At 36.6% G+C, this 17,706-nt stretch overlaps 1 protein-coding gene across 1 annotated transcript in view; it reads left to right on the top strand.

Moving 5' to 3' along the window:
- LUZP2 (leucine zipper protein 2) overlaps nt 1-17,706 on the top strand; it is a 200,234-nt gene that overhangs the window by 72,561 nt on the left and 109,967 nt on the right. Inside the window, exon 2 of the mRNA XM_026850920.1 lies at nt 16,191-16,308. Within this exon, the coding sequence (XP_026706721.1) occupies nt 16,191-16,308 (118 nt within the window). The remainder of the gene's footprint in view (nt 1-16,190; nt 16,309-17,706) is intronic.

The following is a 17,706-nucleotide window of genomic DNA, read 5'->3' as shown; positions in this document are numbered from 1 at the left end:
AATGATAATGAATAGTATGTATAGCTAGGAAAAAGCATGTTTTTTGTAAGATTTAAAATGTTTTCAATTTGGTCCTCAAGAAAAGGAGTATAGAGGAAAATACCTTGTATTTTGGCTCAGTGCATTTTTAAATAGAAACATGTTACGTACAAAGGCTTTTTCCCCCCTGTGTACAATTCCTTTATTGGTTTCATGTAAGAAAATGCACCAGGTGGAAGGAGCAATTGGTCTGAAAACGCAGCTGTTACTTTCTGGGGCTTTTTTAGTCACTGGGGGGAGGGAGCAAACGATGATAGAATTATCAGAAAGTCAATACCCCACATTTTGTAGTCAGCACAAATCATAAAGTGGATGCAGCTTAAATACAGCTTTCACCCTGTAAGCAACTAATCTTTTCTCGTATCTAATTCAGTATAATTAAAATCCTTCATGCATATTTTTGTTAGTTAAACATCTGGGTATAACTACTACAAGGCAAAATACATCACTGAAAAAGAGTGGACTTGTCCTTGATAAGTGGTCTCATACTGTAATTCCCCTTGAGAAACCCATTCTACAGTTCACGTATAAGCTAAATCAATAAACCCCTTAAATTGCTGTTGGGTTATATAGGTTATACTCATTTTCTAACCTTCTCGGAATGTGTAGTGGTAAATAGAAGTGTCTTCTTTACAGCCTCCTGCAAGACTGACTACTGTTCACTTTGATTGTGGGAATTTGTCACTAATCTCTGCTAAAGCTTGGATTGTTTCTCACAGTCAGTCTGCTCTTCAGCAGTCCTTCCAAGTGCAGCAGGAAAGGTTTTTCAAACCAAGTACTTATACTGGGGGATAGGATCTTCCCCAAGACTCTGTCTGCATTATCCGAGGTCCAGTAACAGCAAAAAAGCGAAGTTGTTTTAAGTTCTCAGTGTTTCCAGAAAAGCAATTTAACATTTTTAGCTCCCTCAAGACTAAGCCATTATCAAAGAGAAGTCGAATATAGGTTCATACTAACTGATGTACGTTATTTAAATAAGTTACTTAAATGATGAGACGTACTTAAATGCAGTTTGACCATTACCTTTTTTCCTAATGTAGGTAAACCCTTGCACATTTCCTGCACAGGAGCCCAGTTTTCAGAGGGATGTGAATACATGCAGACTAGCTGTCCTGGATATTTCCATGATCTGTATTTTTCTTGGGTGGGTAATTAGGAGGTTTTTTAAGTTGTGTCTAGAGTTGTTCAAATTTTTATTCAATTGCTGAACATCTTTTGAATGGAACTCTTTTTTTTTCATACTAATTTTATGTGTGAAAATAATGATTTTACATTACTGAATAAAATGATGAAATCTGATATTTTGGTCATTTAGGAAAACTTAAATCCTGCAGTAAATTTGTAGACTGGAAGTTGGATAGCATACATGTATTAGTATGCTGATAACCTGGGAAATCTCTCCAACATGCAACTTACATGATCACAGCATCGTTACAGTGGTGCTACAGCCCATTCTTTCCAATTTTGATATAGTTGATTTGGCGATCACTTGAGTGAGGATCACAAAAGACAGTGCAGAACTTAGCATGACTCTCACACATTTTTCTAAGAACAATTACCAGTGTAGACAGTTTAGTGAAGTTATGTCTGGCTCAGTTGTGATCTAGTAAAAATGGGCTGATATAGAATGAAGGAAGCTCTTTTTTTGAGGAGAGAAAAGATACCAAATATATTGAACCATCCTCCTCGGTTTGCACATATGGCCAATTTCAGGCATGTTCATGTACTGTTCTTGGAAAGAAACTTTTGATCTCACCAAGTGCATTGCTGGAGAAGTTAGCTGTGTAGCGTTGTCTTCCATTGAATCTGCAATGGATATGTCGTTCAAATGTGGAATGAGAGGAAAAAAAAAGAATGTATGGGCACCGCTGTTCTATGTCAGTTAGATATTCTCTGTGCAGTGCACATAGCTCTTGATGCAGCTGAAGAAGTGCTTGTTTCACTGGGAACCAGATAAAAATAAAAGCTTTGGCATGAAGTTCCATTTTGTTCCATCTAGAAGACGTACCAGGTGCTGGCTGCTGATGGAGGCATATGCTGAGGGAAGAGTTAGTGTCTGAGGAAAGGAAAGTCTGTAGGAAGTGAGATGGGCATTTGTTTTCAGCATTTGCTTTTTATATCTGCTTATTAACATAGCTGCATTTCAGCAATCCAGAAGGATTTTCTCAACAGCAAACACAAATTTGCATGAAACTTGATAAGACTGTTGTTCTTTAGCACTTGATTTGCATTTTGTATGTGGTAAATTTAGCTGTTTCTTCCCTCCCCATGTAGTTCTCATTATGATGTATTCAGAAAATAAGTGTTTTTGGTGAATTAAAAAGACTGTAGTGGGAAGGGTTAGAAACATTTATATGTACACTTGATAATACTTTCTATTATAAATTTTGCTGTGACCTTTTAAAAACCTTTCTGATACCAGTAGTTTCCACAGAGTCTCTAAAAAGCAAAGGGAAAAGTTGTGAAGTTAGTGATATTTTTTCACTGCTCCAACACATTGTAAGATGAAGCTGCTGTGGAATCAGTGCCTGATTAAAAGTGTGGCATACACCTCTAGCTACTGTTTTAGTTTTTCTTTCCTCCTTGTCACAGAAGCATCATGACCATGTCTTGATCAAGAGTTGAGTAACTGAGTGTAGTGAGCCCTGGCAAAGAGGGACGGCGTGTGATGAGCCATGGTATGGTCTGTGGATCAGCAAATAACAGCAGAATAATACCTGAAGGGTACACCTACAGTATCGCCGAGGGTTTCTTTGATTGTAGGCTTGCACTGACACCTGGTTATAAAACCAAGCAGTAGCAGAGCCTGGGGGGGGAGGCAATGTACAAAGGATCGCACATTGGTGCCACCAGCGCACAGCACTGAGCCCCTCGGTGGAAGGGGCCGTGTTTCCCCAGGCGTGACTGTGCCACCTCCCTGGGGTGGCAGTGGGATGCACCTCGGGCAAGTGTCTGGGGTGTAGGTGTGGCTGTGTGTGTGAAGCTCGTCCTGACGCAGTTGGTCCCTTGTTTAGTCCAGTTCATAAACTGACGTTAGCAGTGTCTCATTACCTGATGTTCCTTTTCCTCTTACGGCATTCCTGTCTGTTCACTAAGGACATCTACTCCAATGAAAAACATGACCGAGTCATGGTCTGGATTATTCAGATTCTAAAATGATAGATCAATATCCAACAACAACAACAACCAAGTGTCTAAGAAGTGCTTTATGCAGTGGACAAGTAAACAGAGTGGGAACATTGATGGAAAGAAGGGAACAAATTGCCCGAATGTTTTGTCATAGATTTTGAATGTTTTCTGAAATAGAAATGTTAAGTGAAAACCACCAAAATTTTAATTAAGAAATGATCCAAATCTCACCAAAATCCTACACACTAGTAAGGTAAGTTTTGGAATGGATGGACAGCATGGTGATTAATAAGTGTAATTCCAATAATTGATAGGTGTAATTACTACTGATCTAAAATTTCTATTATAAACATAATTTTTTTAATCTAAGTTTTTGGAAATGCATAGTTGCCTTGGAAGAAAACATAAATAAAGCTAATGTAAAAAAGTAAAGCATCCTAGTTTTGCTGATCTGTTCTGTTGTGGAACCCATTGGAGTCTATCCGTTAACATATTATTCTGTTTTTTTCAGCTATATTACTGATGAATCCTCAAGCTATAAATATCACAGGCAGTTTTTATTAGACAATTACATTTTATTAAGCTTAATTGTATGAAGACTATCTTCATACAGACTTTATAAAGAGAAAAATCAATATGGATTTAGGTATTGGTCCAATGGGAATAACAGCTATTACTTATTATCTATCACTTTTTTTTTTTTTTTTAAACTTGAGTTTTAGTACATTTTTGAGGGAAACAGAAAGAAGCATTTCACAGGATAAAGAAGTGTTGGAATAATATACATAGCTCTGTGTATCATCTCTTGAAAGGAGAGCCACAAAGTAGGTAGATATTGTGATATTTTGCAGTGTTTTCTGCATATAGTTATTTCTGGACAACTTTCTGTGGTTGACTTTGAGAGGACTATATCTCGTACAAATTTGCAATATTTTGGCAAGTGTTAGAGAAATAATTGTGGGGTTATGTCGCTATTTTTGCATTTCTTGTTCTTGAAAATCCACCTAATTTTTGTTTTGTTTTGTTTTCAGTGTATCTCTTTAACGTTTTGGAAATATTTTTGAGATTGCCAATTCTCTTGCTTCCCAGGTACTTGTGTCTATTCCTCGTAATTTGTATTCACTAGCAGGTTTACATTTTGTAACTCCAAGTTTTCCTGATATAAATTATGCTGCGAGCAGTATTTTGATGTTAAGGAGTCAAGAGACACAGCAGTAAACCTCAAGTTCTTCATTTTCCCCTCTTCGTTGCTTACCCAGGACTTGCCAATTCTTTTGCGCTCTTTAGATATTCAGTTTGCTCTTCAGAACTCCGTATTTATTTTCTGCTACTTCTGTATCTTCCACTCATTGACTTTTGCCCTGTTCCTGTCTCTCTGCAATTCACAGTCTCTGTTATGGGACCATACCTTAATTCCTAGCAGATAAAGCTGTATTTTTCTCTTCAGCTTGTCTTTTCTCTGTACTTTATTTTCTGTCTGATGATCGTATCGCACCGAGAAATACTAATGAAATGACATTGTGGCTAACGTCAAGGTAATAGCCTTGGTTGACTGGTCAATATATGACCCTAAGAAGCAGTGCATTGTGGGACTACTATTTAATTGTATTTACAATAGAAATCTGCTATATCTGTACAGTTCAAGAAAAATGCCTAATACAATAGCAACAAAACCAAATGGAATCGTTCTCAAGAGACTAGGGGTGTCCAGTTAAGTACAGTTTATAAGAATATGGGTTTTTATCCAGAACAGCACTTACATGTAATTAGGCTTTATGAGTATTTTAAGCAAATTTGTTTGCAGTTTAGTGAGGACAAAGTTCAAGATGTGGAGAATAATTTTTGTAAGTTATATAATCAGAAGTGAAAAAGAAATGTTGAATACGTTAGTGGAACAGTATCATTGTGCCTGTACAGACAAAAAAATAACAAAGAATTATTTTGATTTTTTTTTTTAATATATTAAAGATCAGACATTAATTGCAGCATGCATGGTCCTGTGTTTTGTACAAGCACAGGATAATGGTATCTTTAGATAATGTGAACAAAGTTAAAAGTGGCTTGATGCTATAAAGACAAATTTAATGGTAAATTGTTCAAAGTTGTCCTATCTGGCAGAAAACGAACTATACCATTTTTCTGCCCATTCTGCATATTGTTCCAATGCCACTATGAAGGGTTGAAGAGCCAGGGGCAAGGACAGACCTGTTAATAGGATTTGAGCCTGTGCCTTAAGCATTATAAGGAGTTTGGGTTTCACTTTTCTCATTTCTTGTCAGATTGAGTAAAACAAGTATCTAGAAATCCTTCTGCTGGCTAGAAAAGAATATTCCTACTGTGTTTTCCCTTTAAAAAGTCATTTTCGGAAGGGATTTGCAGGGTTTTTCTTTTGTATAATTATCTATCAGATGGACTCAAAAAAGGACAAGATGAGGTTTACTGCAGTCAAGCTACCCCCAGGTAGTTTTGAAAAGTTTACCAGGAGTCCAAGACAGATTCTGTTATTTCCCTGGATGAGGCTTTAATATTGTAAGACCAAGGATGAGATGTCAGAAGAGTCAACTAAAACTGGCAAATTTTCTACTGGTGTCCGGGAGCTAGGATAAGAACTTTTATATATTTCTCGTATTATGTGGCTTTTGTAACAATTTCTGTACAGAACAAAAAACTTGTTTTAATCAGGTGATTGATACTGTCTTTTTCAGACAGACACATGCTTGCTCTGCTACCGCTCTAAGCTAGTCAGAAAACAATTTAACATAGTGCTGACCGTCAGGCAATATGAGATAGTCCTCAGCAGGGATTGGGCTCAAGGGTGTGCTGTGATGCCTTTTTTTGGGATTCGCCAACAATGTGTTGATAATACCTATGCTAGTTTTATCCTTTATTTTATCCTGTTAATTTAGTAGCATTCAATTATGCAACAAGAGATTGCTTCATGCTCTTGATGTTTGTTTGGTTTTTTTTTTAATGCTTTCTTTTTACAGTTGTGGGACATCCACAACGTAGCACAGTTTACACCCTATGATTTGGGATTCATATAATCAATATGCAATTAAGTAATATCTTGTGGTAATAATAGTTGGGTTTGGTGATATATTGACATATTGAAGTAATATTTTAGAGTGAGGTGTCCTGATTGATCTGAAAATTGAAGGAAAACTAAGAAATATTCACCCTCAAAGCAAAAGCTATGTAATGCACTCAGTCATTCCAGGTTCAGCAGCATAGGACTCTGGTGCTGATGATATTCCTTAATCTCAGATGTCAGAGTGCGTAAACAAAAATCGAAGTATTAAACTAGCCATATGACTTGCCTACAAAACACAATAAGAAAATAAGTTGTTTACATTTGATGCCTTTCCAACCATGAGGTTGTCCTTACTCTTTATGTGCTTGGCATATTTTAATTCATAGCACCATGAAGGAGAAAAAGGAGACCAGAGACAGTAGAATTGGATGCGACAGATTTGTTGGCAGGAGTTTCCATGATTCAGAGAAAAAATGAGAAAAAAAGGGGAAATATAGGCTGAAATTTAGGAAACGTTTTTTAAAAAATATTCTCATTTTAGTAGAGTGTGGAAATACCTCCCAGAGGTGGTGGCGTAAGTTCCAAGACTTTGAGCCATTGTTAAAGGGCTGAAACGCTTTAAACTGTACAACTCTACAACAAACTTATTTTCCCCTGAATTTCTATATTTCTGTAAGAATGTCAGGAACAATTTTAATCAAATGGAGGGTTTTTTTGTATCTTCAGTTGAAAAATAATATTATTTGGTTTTTGTAATGATCTAAGTCGCATCATATGAGCATCAGAGCATGTGAAAGAAGAGAGGAAGAAGTATACTGAACAGACTGATGCATGTTTGAGCAGAACTAACGTAGAAGTTAGGACGCAACAGCCATTTGAAATATCTTGAAATTGGGAAATTTGAAAAATAAATAATTTGGAAATTGGGAATATTTGGGGAAGAAAAAAAGGAGAAATTTGTTGCCACAAGATAAACCTAATATAATATTTTGTAACTAGGATTTCAAAAAGCATGAAAATGTCCGTGTTCTAAATTGTAACATGTATATCTCTTTTGCTACTAACCCAATTATTTTGTTAATACCTTCTATCTCAAACATGTGAGACAGGCACACTAGAAATGGAGGTGGTGATACATCATCTTCAAATTGCGCCAGGGAAATTTAGACTAGATGTCAGGAAGGATTTCTTTGCAGAAGGGGTTGTTGGGCGTTGGAATGGGCTGCCCAGGGCAGGGGGGGAGTCCCCATCCCTGGAGGGGTTTAAGGGTAGAGTTAACCTAGCTCTGAGGGATCTGGTGTAGCTGGGAACTGTCTGATAGGTGAACGGTTGGACTGGATGATCTTCAGGGTCCTTTCCAACCTAGGTTCTGTGAGGCTGTGAATTTTTAAGCAGAGTGGGGATTTTAAGAATCTGTAACTGAGTTATGTTCAGAGGTGATGCCTTTCTTAACAAGTCACTAGGTTTTGGCCCCGAGGCTGCCGGCCGCGTGTGAGCCGGTGTTGGCAGCGCCGGTGGTTGCGGGCAGCCTGCTCCACTCTCAGAGAAGCTCCTCTGTGTGTTGGGTTCCTGTTTTGAGCGGAGTGTTTGTGCAATTCCTACCGTACCAGCTGAATTCAGTTGTTACGTTCAGCAGCTTCGTTCCATCTTCAGTCTTTCACAGAAAACATTACCCTGATGATGCTTATGGCCAGACTTATACTGCAGTCAGTTGGGAGAGACAGATCTTGCTGGAGAGTGACTCAGTCCTTAGTCACTGTGTTCCCTGTCCAAAGGGGTTTGTTCCTCTCCATGAAGTAGCACAGAATCTAGGGGGATTAGTCTGTGTCAGGCTGGAGTTAACTGTTGAATAAGCTGTGTAAATGTGCTGAAGGAGTGCAGAGGCAGCTGGGCTGGGCTGGCTTCTCTGGGAGTCTTTCTAGCATTCCCTGAAGGGACGGGACTCTGGATACCCTCAGCAGAAAGCACAATTCTTTTCTTATTACAGTTTACATGATCAATACAATTTCCAGGCTCTCCCAGGTCTCCATAGGTGCAGGAGAACACTAATTGTCACACTGTTCATTGTTTGCCTTTTCTCCCTGCCCTCATTAATACTCACAAGATCAACATAAACCACATACGTGCTTGGTCACCAGGCCATGTTTTTTTTTTTTTTTTTTTTTTTTTTTTTCCCTTCGTGTGTCTGAACAAATCACCAGAGTCAGGATTTAATTTCTAGTAACACAGAAGATTCTTAGCTGCTTGTGGTGCTGGGTAGCAACTGGTGAGTAGTTTAGGATCTTGGTAGTAAATGAAGGGTTAGTCAAGCATGAGTCCCCTAACTACTTGTGACACCTTTATCCTGACTTCTTAAGATGCTAATTAAAAAAATTATTTACTCATATATTTAAAAAAATCATAATATGATTAAGTAATGCAATAAATCTGACTCGGTAGTACTAGATTTTTGGTAAGTGCCACGTGACACAAAGCAGGTAGCTTGTCATTAGGATAAGTCACATATACATTTAAAAATAGAGTAGGGGAAGTTAATTTAACTGGTTAACCTTACACTGTATTGTTTGCCCTTCCACAGCCAGTAGAAATGTTGAGTGGACTTTGGCAAATCTAGATCATACCCCTGGCTGTTCTCACTGTGCATGTTCTTAGCATGATTATAGAATTCCAGCTTGAATTTAAGAATACTCCTCCTGTGGCATGTCTCTGCCTAGAAATGCATTAGCCCTATTATACATCTCATTTGTGTGAAAGTGTATGTATACATTGTGTGTGTGTGTGCATGGTTATGTATGTAGAGTCGAATGATCTGAGACTAGTTTCTCATTGCCTCTAGGTTAATAAAAAAATATTTTACAAGTTACATTACTAAAACTTCATTATAGCTTATGAGTGAACTGTACTAAACTAAGTTGTTATTATTAAAGAGTGAAGCAGACTGTCAGAGGATACCCACTGCCAGTTTTTTCAGGTTAAGTAGGAATATTTCAATTTTATATCATCTGAGATAACAGCTTAGAGAGAGTGAAATTTCCTATAGCTGTCATGATGTTGGTAGGTTCTTTTGTTATTAAACAGCAGAATTAAATATAAAATTCCAAACAGACTATGAGATTAAATTATACAGCTAGCTGAGGCAGAAATGTTAACTTGGTTGTATTGTAAGAGATGTTGGAAAAAAAAGCATTGATGGTTACCTGAGGAGACTAGTATAACAGTACTGTATTTAAGGGTAATAACACTGAGGTGATAATCAAAATTTTTAGATGTGCAGTAGAAAATCAGACCGAAGGCAGTATTATGGACATAAATGATGAAAAATATCAGAACTGAAAAGGGTAATGTGTAGCTATCAGAAAAAGAATGGTTTTGGTGCAGATGTATTTCCTATTAAATACAAAATCCTGTAGAACTGATGTGACAAGCCCAGCTCTGCATACAGAAGACAAGTCCGTATTTATGCAGTCTATATTTGAATAGTTTTAGAGAGTTCAATAACTTCCTTTTCAGAGGATGTCTGTTCCCTGTTACAGCTGTATAAATCCAGTCAGGATTCATTGCTCTAGGTAAAGTGCCTACTGAATGGTAGCGTGAAGGAGAAAAAAGTCTCAACACACCTCTCTGTACGTTTGGGAGGGGGAATTATTTTTCGGGGAGGGTCAATCACACGATTTTGTACAGTCCTTCCTCATGATGTTAACTCGTTGCTTTTGTGGCCTGTGCCAATTTCAGGGGATGAGTACAAGTTGGTTGTGTTTTTTGTTTTTTTTTCTTTGGGTTGTTTTCAGTATCACATTATTCATGATGATTCAACTTGCTGTTTCATTTCCCGGGGCCAGGTATCTAACGGCAGCTGCAAGCGTTCAGAAATCTCCTTTTGGTCCTTGACTCGTTGATGGGAACTGACACTTGCAACTTTTCCCTGATGAGTCATTGATTCTACACAGCCAAGAGTCTGCCAAAAAGATGCTAGATTGTTTTGGTTTATTTGCAAGGAGTGCATTAAAAAAAAAAGAGGAAATAGATGCACAGGGCCTGATATTCTAGCTGTGTAGAAACCAAATAAACTGCACCAGCACTGCTAGCATTTTGTGGGCTGTTAAATTTAGAATAAGCTGGGCACTTAAGCCTACTTAAGCAGTCATAACCTGCTATAGTCATATACGGACTGACAGTGTGATTTTTATTTGAACTGTTAATACATCCAGCCTGGACCACAAGATCATCCATTATTCTTGGTAGGTAGGGATGAAACATGCCAACCAAATATTTTGCACAAATTATGATGGTCAGGTAAAAAAAAATTTCCTCATCTTGCCCTAAATCCCCAGGATTTCTGCTATTTGTCTTGCTCCCTGCACACCCCCCCCCACCCCCGGTTTGAAACACACTGTTTAGATAATGCCCAAAGACAAAACACACAATGTAAATGGCGTTTGAGTGTGGGGAATGGTTCTATCTGACAAAGGCTGGATTTCACAGCAACATGCTGACCAACTTCATGCTTATATGATTTTTTTCCATATGTAATTGTTAGTTCAGAACTGACTGAATAACAGATAAAAGTAGTTGAAACTTAAGTTGGCTACTATTATAGTACAGTGTGTGTGTGTATATATATATATATATATATATATACATACACACACACTATAATTATGTATTGCATATTTTATTTAGATAACCTGCTCATTCTGGTTATTGCTCATTAATAAATTACTTCCCTCACACTGAATTTCTAGATTAAAAATGCTCATATTTAGAAAGAGAAAATGCAGCATTACAGTGCTCTGTTATCATTAGAAATTATTCCATCTCATTTGTTTATTTTACAATTTTAAAGATTCTTATCTTCAACTTCCAGACACGTTAATTCAGAACTGTGATGAATCTTTTTCTCCCCTGAATACAAACCGCATTCATGTGAACATGCCAAGAATATCTTCAAAAGTTTGCTTTAGAAACACCTGGGTAATCCTGCACTTTGCAAGTGTAGTCTGTAAGCAATATTTCTTGTTTATGATTCATGAAAAAGTGTACAGTATACTCTTTTCTTAACTATTGCAGCTTTAAAAAATAACCAAAGCCGTAAGGCTGTGACCATCTCATCATCTCACCTAGTTTTTTTAGAATTCACAGTAGAGTGCCCTAAACTATTAATTGCAATTAGAGAAGAAAATGAATGGGTTTTTTAGAGCGGCTTAAAGAATATAGCTGACAACAGATTTGCTGAAAGAGACATCTATTTAAGTTTGCCTTAAACTGCAGATGGTATTCCAATTTTCTCTTCTGTTTTAAGGGTGCGGTTGTTTGGGTTGTGGGGTTTTTTTGTGGGTTTGTTTTTTGGTTTTTTTCCCCCCCCTTGTCAGGGAAATTTATGTATCATAAATATAGAAATTTTCATAAAAGTTTTATTTCAAATACAGGCTTTCTAAATCTAGTGGGAAACCAAAATCAATTTTACATTGTCCTGACATAGTACATATTATTCAGTGAGAAATAAACTCGATCCTTACTTTGAAGACTAAAACCTTAAATTCTAATATTTAAGGAAATAACGGTCAGAGGTGGAGTGATCTCTGGGGGAAAGTCTTTCTAGTTACTAGACATTTGTCTCTGTTGCATACCGAAAATTAGAATCTGTTGAAATGTTTACTATAATCTATTAAATCATGTCAGTAAGAATAATAGAAGAGTCAAAACAGCTGACTAAGCTTAAAACTATAAATGAACATCATTCCCTTGAAAACAAATGATACAGGAATATCCGCTGACACTACATCAATAGGCTGATGGTGAAAAGCAAAACAGCTTGCAATTAGAGTACTACAGATGACCTGAACATGCAGGGTATTGCTAAATTGTTCTGTTTCATAATGAGCATTTTTAAAAGCACATTCATGTGCTAAAATGATAAATAATAATTTTAATCCCAGGTGGAAATGCTGATAATGACACTTGATTTCGCAGAACGGTGTAACTGGTGTCACCTAATAGTCAGAGAACAGATTTAATCTGTTATAATGACATAGGGGGTTTCCTAGGAATGGGTTTAACCTCTGTTGGCCACATAGACTGCAGGATGACTGGAGATCCCGGACAGTTTTTGAGGGTTAGAAGATTTTAGAAGGTCACTGGGATTTCATGGTGTTTGTGGCAGGGCAGTGCAGTGGTGACACATCACACTCACTAAATTAGCTTCTTCCAGACTTGTTCTGTAGTACGAGACTGGCACCCAAGTTCAACACAATCAAATTGTTCTGTTTAGAGCTTATTTTTCTGGCTGCAAGAATCCACTCTCCCTCCACACCCACAAAACTTGTCACTGAGTTTAACATTTCACTGTTCTACTAAAGCTCCTTCTCTTACTTTCTCCTGCATGGTTGACAGATGATGCCAGCCTTCTTGAAGACCCATATGCTTCACTGAGGCAGGTACCTAGATATAGAATAGGTGTTCTTTCAATTTAAATATTCTCTGACTTCAGAAGAATTACGCTAAGTCTGGTTGATAATCTGGTCCAACTGCTTTTTTTCTTAATTAAACAAATCTTAGTTAATCAATTTCACAGGAGTTTGCTGATACTCATCGGGACAGAATTCTGTTTGTGATTATATGTTTTGTAATTTATGTGTTTTCAAATAGGAAAAAATATTACCGTATCACGGTGAAAATATTTTTTCTAAATCTAATGTTAGCTTTAGAAAATTCAAGATGCTTTTTGTGTAATAGACGGCTCCAGAGTATGGCGTGCCGAAGTGGAAAAGTGATGTAATTGTATTGCATATATGAAACCTTCCAAAGAGTGCTTATCAAATACGGGGGAGACTAAAATACAATTATTTAGAATTCAAGAAGGGAAGAATAAGAAAAGCAATTGACCATGGATCTTTCCTTAAACGCAGTCCTGAGAATCCCGTTAATATTAAGGAAGTGTAGAAGTGCAGATATACTCAGTTTTGTGGGCAAATATGAGAGTTCTGGAATAATCTGATTCGTGATTAGACCACCACATTTACAAATTTAGTTGTTCGGTTGAATTGCACTTTGTTGGTCTAAATGGTGCCAGTTTGCAATGTGAAAATTAAGGTAACCAAAACAGATAGGCTAATCTGAGGGTTTCTCCGTTATCACATGTGTGGGGTTGAATTTTACTGTCTTCAAATACGTGGGCGCTGTTCTGGGACATAATGCTGAGGCAAAGCTTGATATCAGAGATGATATCATCCAGAATTAAAAACCTTTGAGGACCTAATAGTTAATACATCTGATAGCTGTGTCTTGTATCTTCATTTTTTTTTTTTTTAATTATTTTATTTTAATTCTAAATAGTTCTGAAGGCTTGGTTTGTTTTGTGACTCACTGTGGTAAGTTGGGTGTCGGCTTTTTGTCTCCTCCTCCCAACCCAGTGTGTTATAAAAGATAATACGAAGGAAAATATAAGCGCATGCATAGTTTATATTGAATTTAATTTAAAAAATTGGGAAATGTCCCCGTTTATGCAAATGGGTATGTATTAGTATTTACAAGACAATGGTGTGAAACTTGTGCCAACTGAATACCCATGGGGCAGCATAATTGGCTGCCTAAGACAGATGGCTTTTAAATGCTCAAGCTAAACTGGAATTGGAGGGGGGTGTTACTTTAAAGTGATCGTTACAACAGAGTGTTACCAATGGCAGATGATTTTTTTATTCTTGAATGCCGGGTTTAACGTTAAACAAAACCACAACATTTCAATGGAAAAGAGACCATCATGCCTAATGAACTTTTAGGATGCTTAAAGAGGAATGAAAGGGATGACCTTATTGAAACTACCTCATTACTTTAGCAAGAGGAAATTCTTCGTTGATCTCTATTCATCGGGAGATTAAAATGGGAGTATTCTCTGAAGCTTGTCAGGGTGATTATATATAATGTTGTTACTGCTGAGGTGAGCCAGCTCTTTTACAGTGATGTATATACCTTGTTTAAAACCACGCACAACTGGAGTGCCAACAAAAAAAGCTGTTGGATGTTTCTATATAAAACTTAATGCAGGATCTTTTATTTTGATTGTATGTAACAACCAGAATGCTAATATTTAACAGGTATTTTAACACTAGCTACATTTAATTCATATAGGTTCTTTCATTCCGTTTGACAGAAAAATCTGATGCAAGCTCTTCATGGAAATAATGGTAAATTCTGTAAGGGCCATAATCTGGGCATATAGATTTTACCGTAAACCCACGATGAGTCTAACTCTCTGTAACCTCTATTTAAGATAATTTATATTTGACAAAATTAGTTATCCATATCAAGGATAACCAGATAACTTACGAGTGCTGTTTAGTTATTAGTAGCTAAGCGTAGCTGAGTCCTCACATTGTTCCTTTACACTGACCACCCCCTGTCTTCTTACAGTTGTTCTCAGAGGTGCCTCTGTTCCCCCTCTAGTGGGGGAACGTAATTGAAATAACCGGAAAGCACAGAATAAAGTTCATCCACAGATTTAAAGAAAAGGCAAAATTTATCAAGAAAATAAAAACATTTTACTGACAGCTAAGATTTTTATGTACCAGCTATGGAATGTCTTAGAAAGATTGTGGTTTTTTACTATCCTCTGAAAACATCACAATTATATTTTTGTGGGGCGTGGAAGGAATCTCACTTCTCCATTTCAACTTTCCTCTAAAAAAGAACTTCTGGTGTAAAATTAAACACTTGACCTAGTAATTGTGCTGACGATCTTCACTGAAATTGTTGAGTGCGACATTGCAGGTCAAAAGATATCAGTTCTTATTTTGCAGCAAAAAGCAGAAATTGGAGATGTTTCATATTTCATTAGCGATGCAAACTCAAAGAACTCTATGCTTTTTAATTTGCAACATTCTGTGAAAGCTGAATATACATATTGCTGAAACTTCAATATAATGTTGAGTCTCTGCCTAAATTCTTGTGCGATGAAAGAGATGTTTTATTCACTTTCATCTCTTCTAGGTATCCAAAGTATCAATTAATATAGATTTTTATTTTTTTTTTCATAAATCTATCATATTGATGATAAAGTAGATTGGACTGATATTAGGTAGCATATTTAATTGTTTTACTGAGTTTCTTTGCTAAAGTGGAAGATAGTACTGATGTGTTGCAGAGTTGAGGTTCTTTTTTCCCCTCTTAGAACCAGAGGTACAGCAAGGAAAAAAAAAAAATAAAGTTGTAGAAGGAATGGATGTTTCAATTCACTGATCGGTCTTCCTCAAAATGACAATTTTAAATAACAATGTGTGTTCTTTTAGAATTAAGTGCAAGGTTTGCTTTTTTCCTGAAACGGAACATGAGATTTGTATTTCATTCAACCTAAAATAATATGTGTTGGCTTTATTTAATTGTGGATTTTATAAGAACTTTAAAAACGTATGCTTACATTCCAAGTAAGAATTACCCTTTTAGAAAAGGATAGAATATTTTGACTTATCCGTTAATTAATAATTAGGTTTGATTCCTCTTACCATATTTGTCAGTTCTAGTTTATACTATAAGGAGATTTAAGTGAGGAGAAATTGTGGAACAAAATTAATTTTACAAAGTTAAAGTAGATTTGAATTATCCTTCTCTCAAATTACCAGGTGTCACGAGCCTTAATTTTTTCAAAGTTTTGCTTGGGTTCTTGTATGGAATAACTTTTAAAACAAGAAAAATCTCACGCTATGTACCATGACTCACATAATTCCTTTCTGCCTCCTGTTATCACAGACAATACAACATTTACAGTGTTTCAGCCTGATAATTTGCATACTGAGATGCAGCACATCATTTTGACATATAAAACATCTATTTATCTATGTTAGGAGAAATCAAGTTATTGTATAGGTGAACAGGGACACACACTCCAATTTGGAACCTGTAAAGAGTGTCGAAATTAATTCGATATGGATGAACTAAGACTGTTTTCAAACGCATTGAGTAATGTTTTGAGAAGATCTCATGCTTTTATTTTCTGCGTTAGACAGGGCTATGAAGAACTGGAAAGACAACTGAAAGAAGTCTTTAAGGAAAGGAGCAATATTCTTCGTCAACTGTCGAAGACTTCTAAAGAACTAGAGGGAATTAAAGTCAACCTCCAGGTTAGGTTCTGTCTCAGTTTCTGTAGGATTACTTACCTTGACATTTTCATATTGGTGTCTGTTTATTATGAAAAATGTGTTAGGTGGTTTGGTTTTTTTTTTTTTATATGTGAATAATTTCTATTTTGTTGATCTTATACTTAACATAAACCCAATGTTTTAATGGGAAACATAATCCTAATGAGTTGGGTTATTTGTCCTCTTACTCAAAAAATATAAAATATGAAAACGGAACATAGCAGGAAAAAAAGGAAGGGGAAGGAAAAAGAATAAGCTGTCTTTAGTGGAGTTATCACACATTTGTCCTGGCAGCTACTATAAAGGATTTCCTCTGCTGTTGCAGGTTGCATCTTTACTGATGAGCTACATGTACGCAGCCTGGTTTAACTGCCCCTTTACCTACCTGACACTCCATCTACACAGACTGACTGGATTGACAGCAGGGCATTACATCAGAAGTTTAGCTGAGAAATTGTGCTCGATGAGCCTGCAGCTAGAGCTGAGGTGCCTCTGTATTTAACTTTTGGGTATCATGGGTAGGCTGAAGGGGCAATAGTCAGATGAACTCTGGAGTCAAATCAGCTTCTCAGAGTGAGAGCTAGATTAAAAATCCTGCTCTGGATTTGGGGTCCTGAAATCACAAGATGTTCGCTTAAGAGCATGCCTGTCTTTCCCAGATATAGTCTGTTGGCCTGGTGAAAACATTCAGAGTCATTATCAGTTGAGATTTGTTTTGTATTTCATGTCATTTTAAAGGACAGTGTTTTTCCTGACATCGCATTTTTATCTTCATGTTGATGTAAGCTAGATGGGAAAAATACAAGGAGTAGAATCCCTATATCTGTTCACAGAAGAATGCTGGTACTGTGTATCACTACCGTGCTATATTATATTAGTGTATCATCTTTTGTTCCAGACTTCTCTGATTCTAATTAATGTCAACACTTGAGTTTGGGGTTTTTTGAGTGCTTTACTGCTCTTAATTATTGTAGGGGTTTTTTTCTTACTCTTTAGAGAAGTGTGCTGCTGCTTGTGACAGTTATTTTAGAATGGGATTTTTTATGCAGCACAGTTGAAGGGAGTATTTGGCAAAATTATACTGTGAGATATTTTAGACTCAACACTGCAAAGATCCAGATACAGGCAAAGAGTTGTAGTGTTACCTTCTGTGTATGCACACTTACCTTTGTCATACAATTTTAATGCTTTTAGCCATTTGTTTGTTTCTAGATCTGCTTATTTTATTTCATTAGCTCACATTTAATAGTTGAAAAACAGCTGTGTAGAGTTAACTGTGCTGAGTTATGGTAAAAGAAAAGTCTGGCTATTCCTCTGTTTCTCACAAGCATCTGTAATTCAGCAGGAGCATTTTATGAAAGAGGACCAAATAAATCATTT

This window comes from Athene cunicularia (genome assembly GCF_003259725.1).
Source record: "Athene cunicularia isolate RWA chromosome 5 unlocalized genomic scaffold, athCun1 chr5_part3, whole genome shotgun sequence".
In the NCBI taxonomy this organism is placed as follows: Eukaryota; Metazoa; Chordata; class Aves; order Strigiformes; family Strigidae; genus Athene; species Athene cunicularia.
The sequence above is the reverse complement of the archived record's forward strand: the minus strand, read 5'-3'. Positions and strand labels throughout refer to the sequence as shown.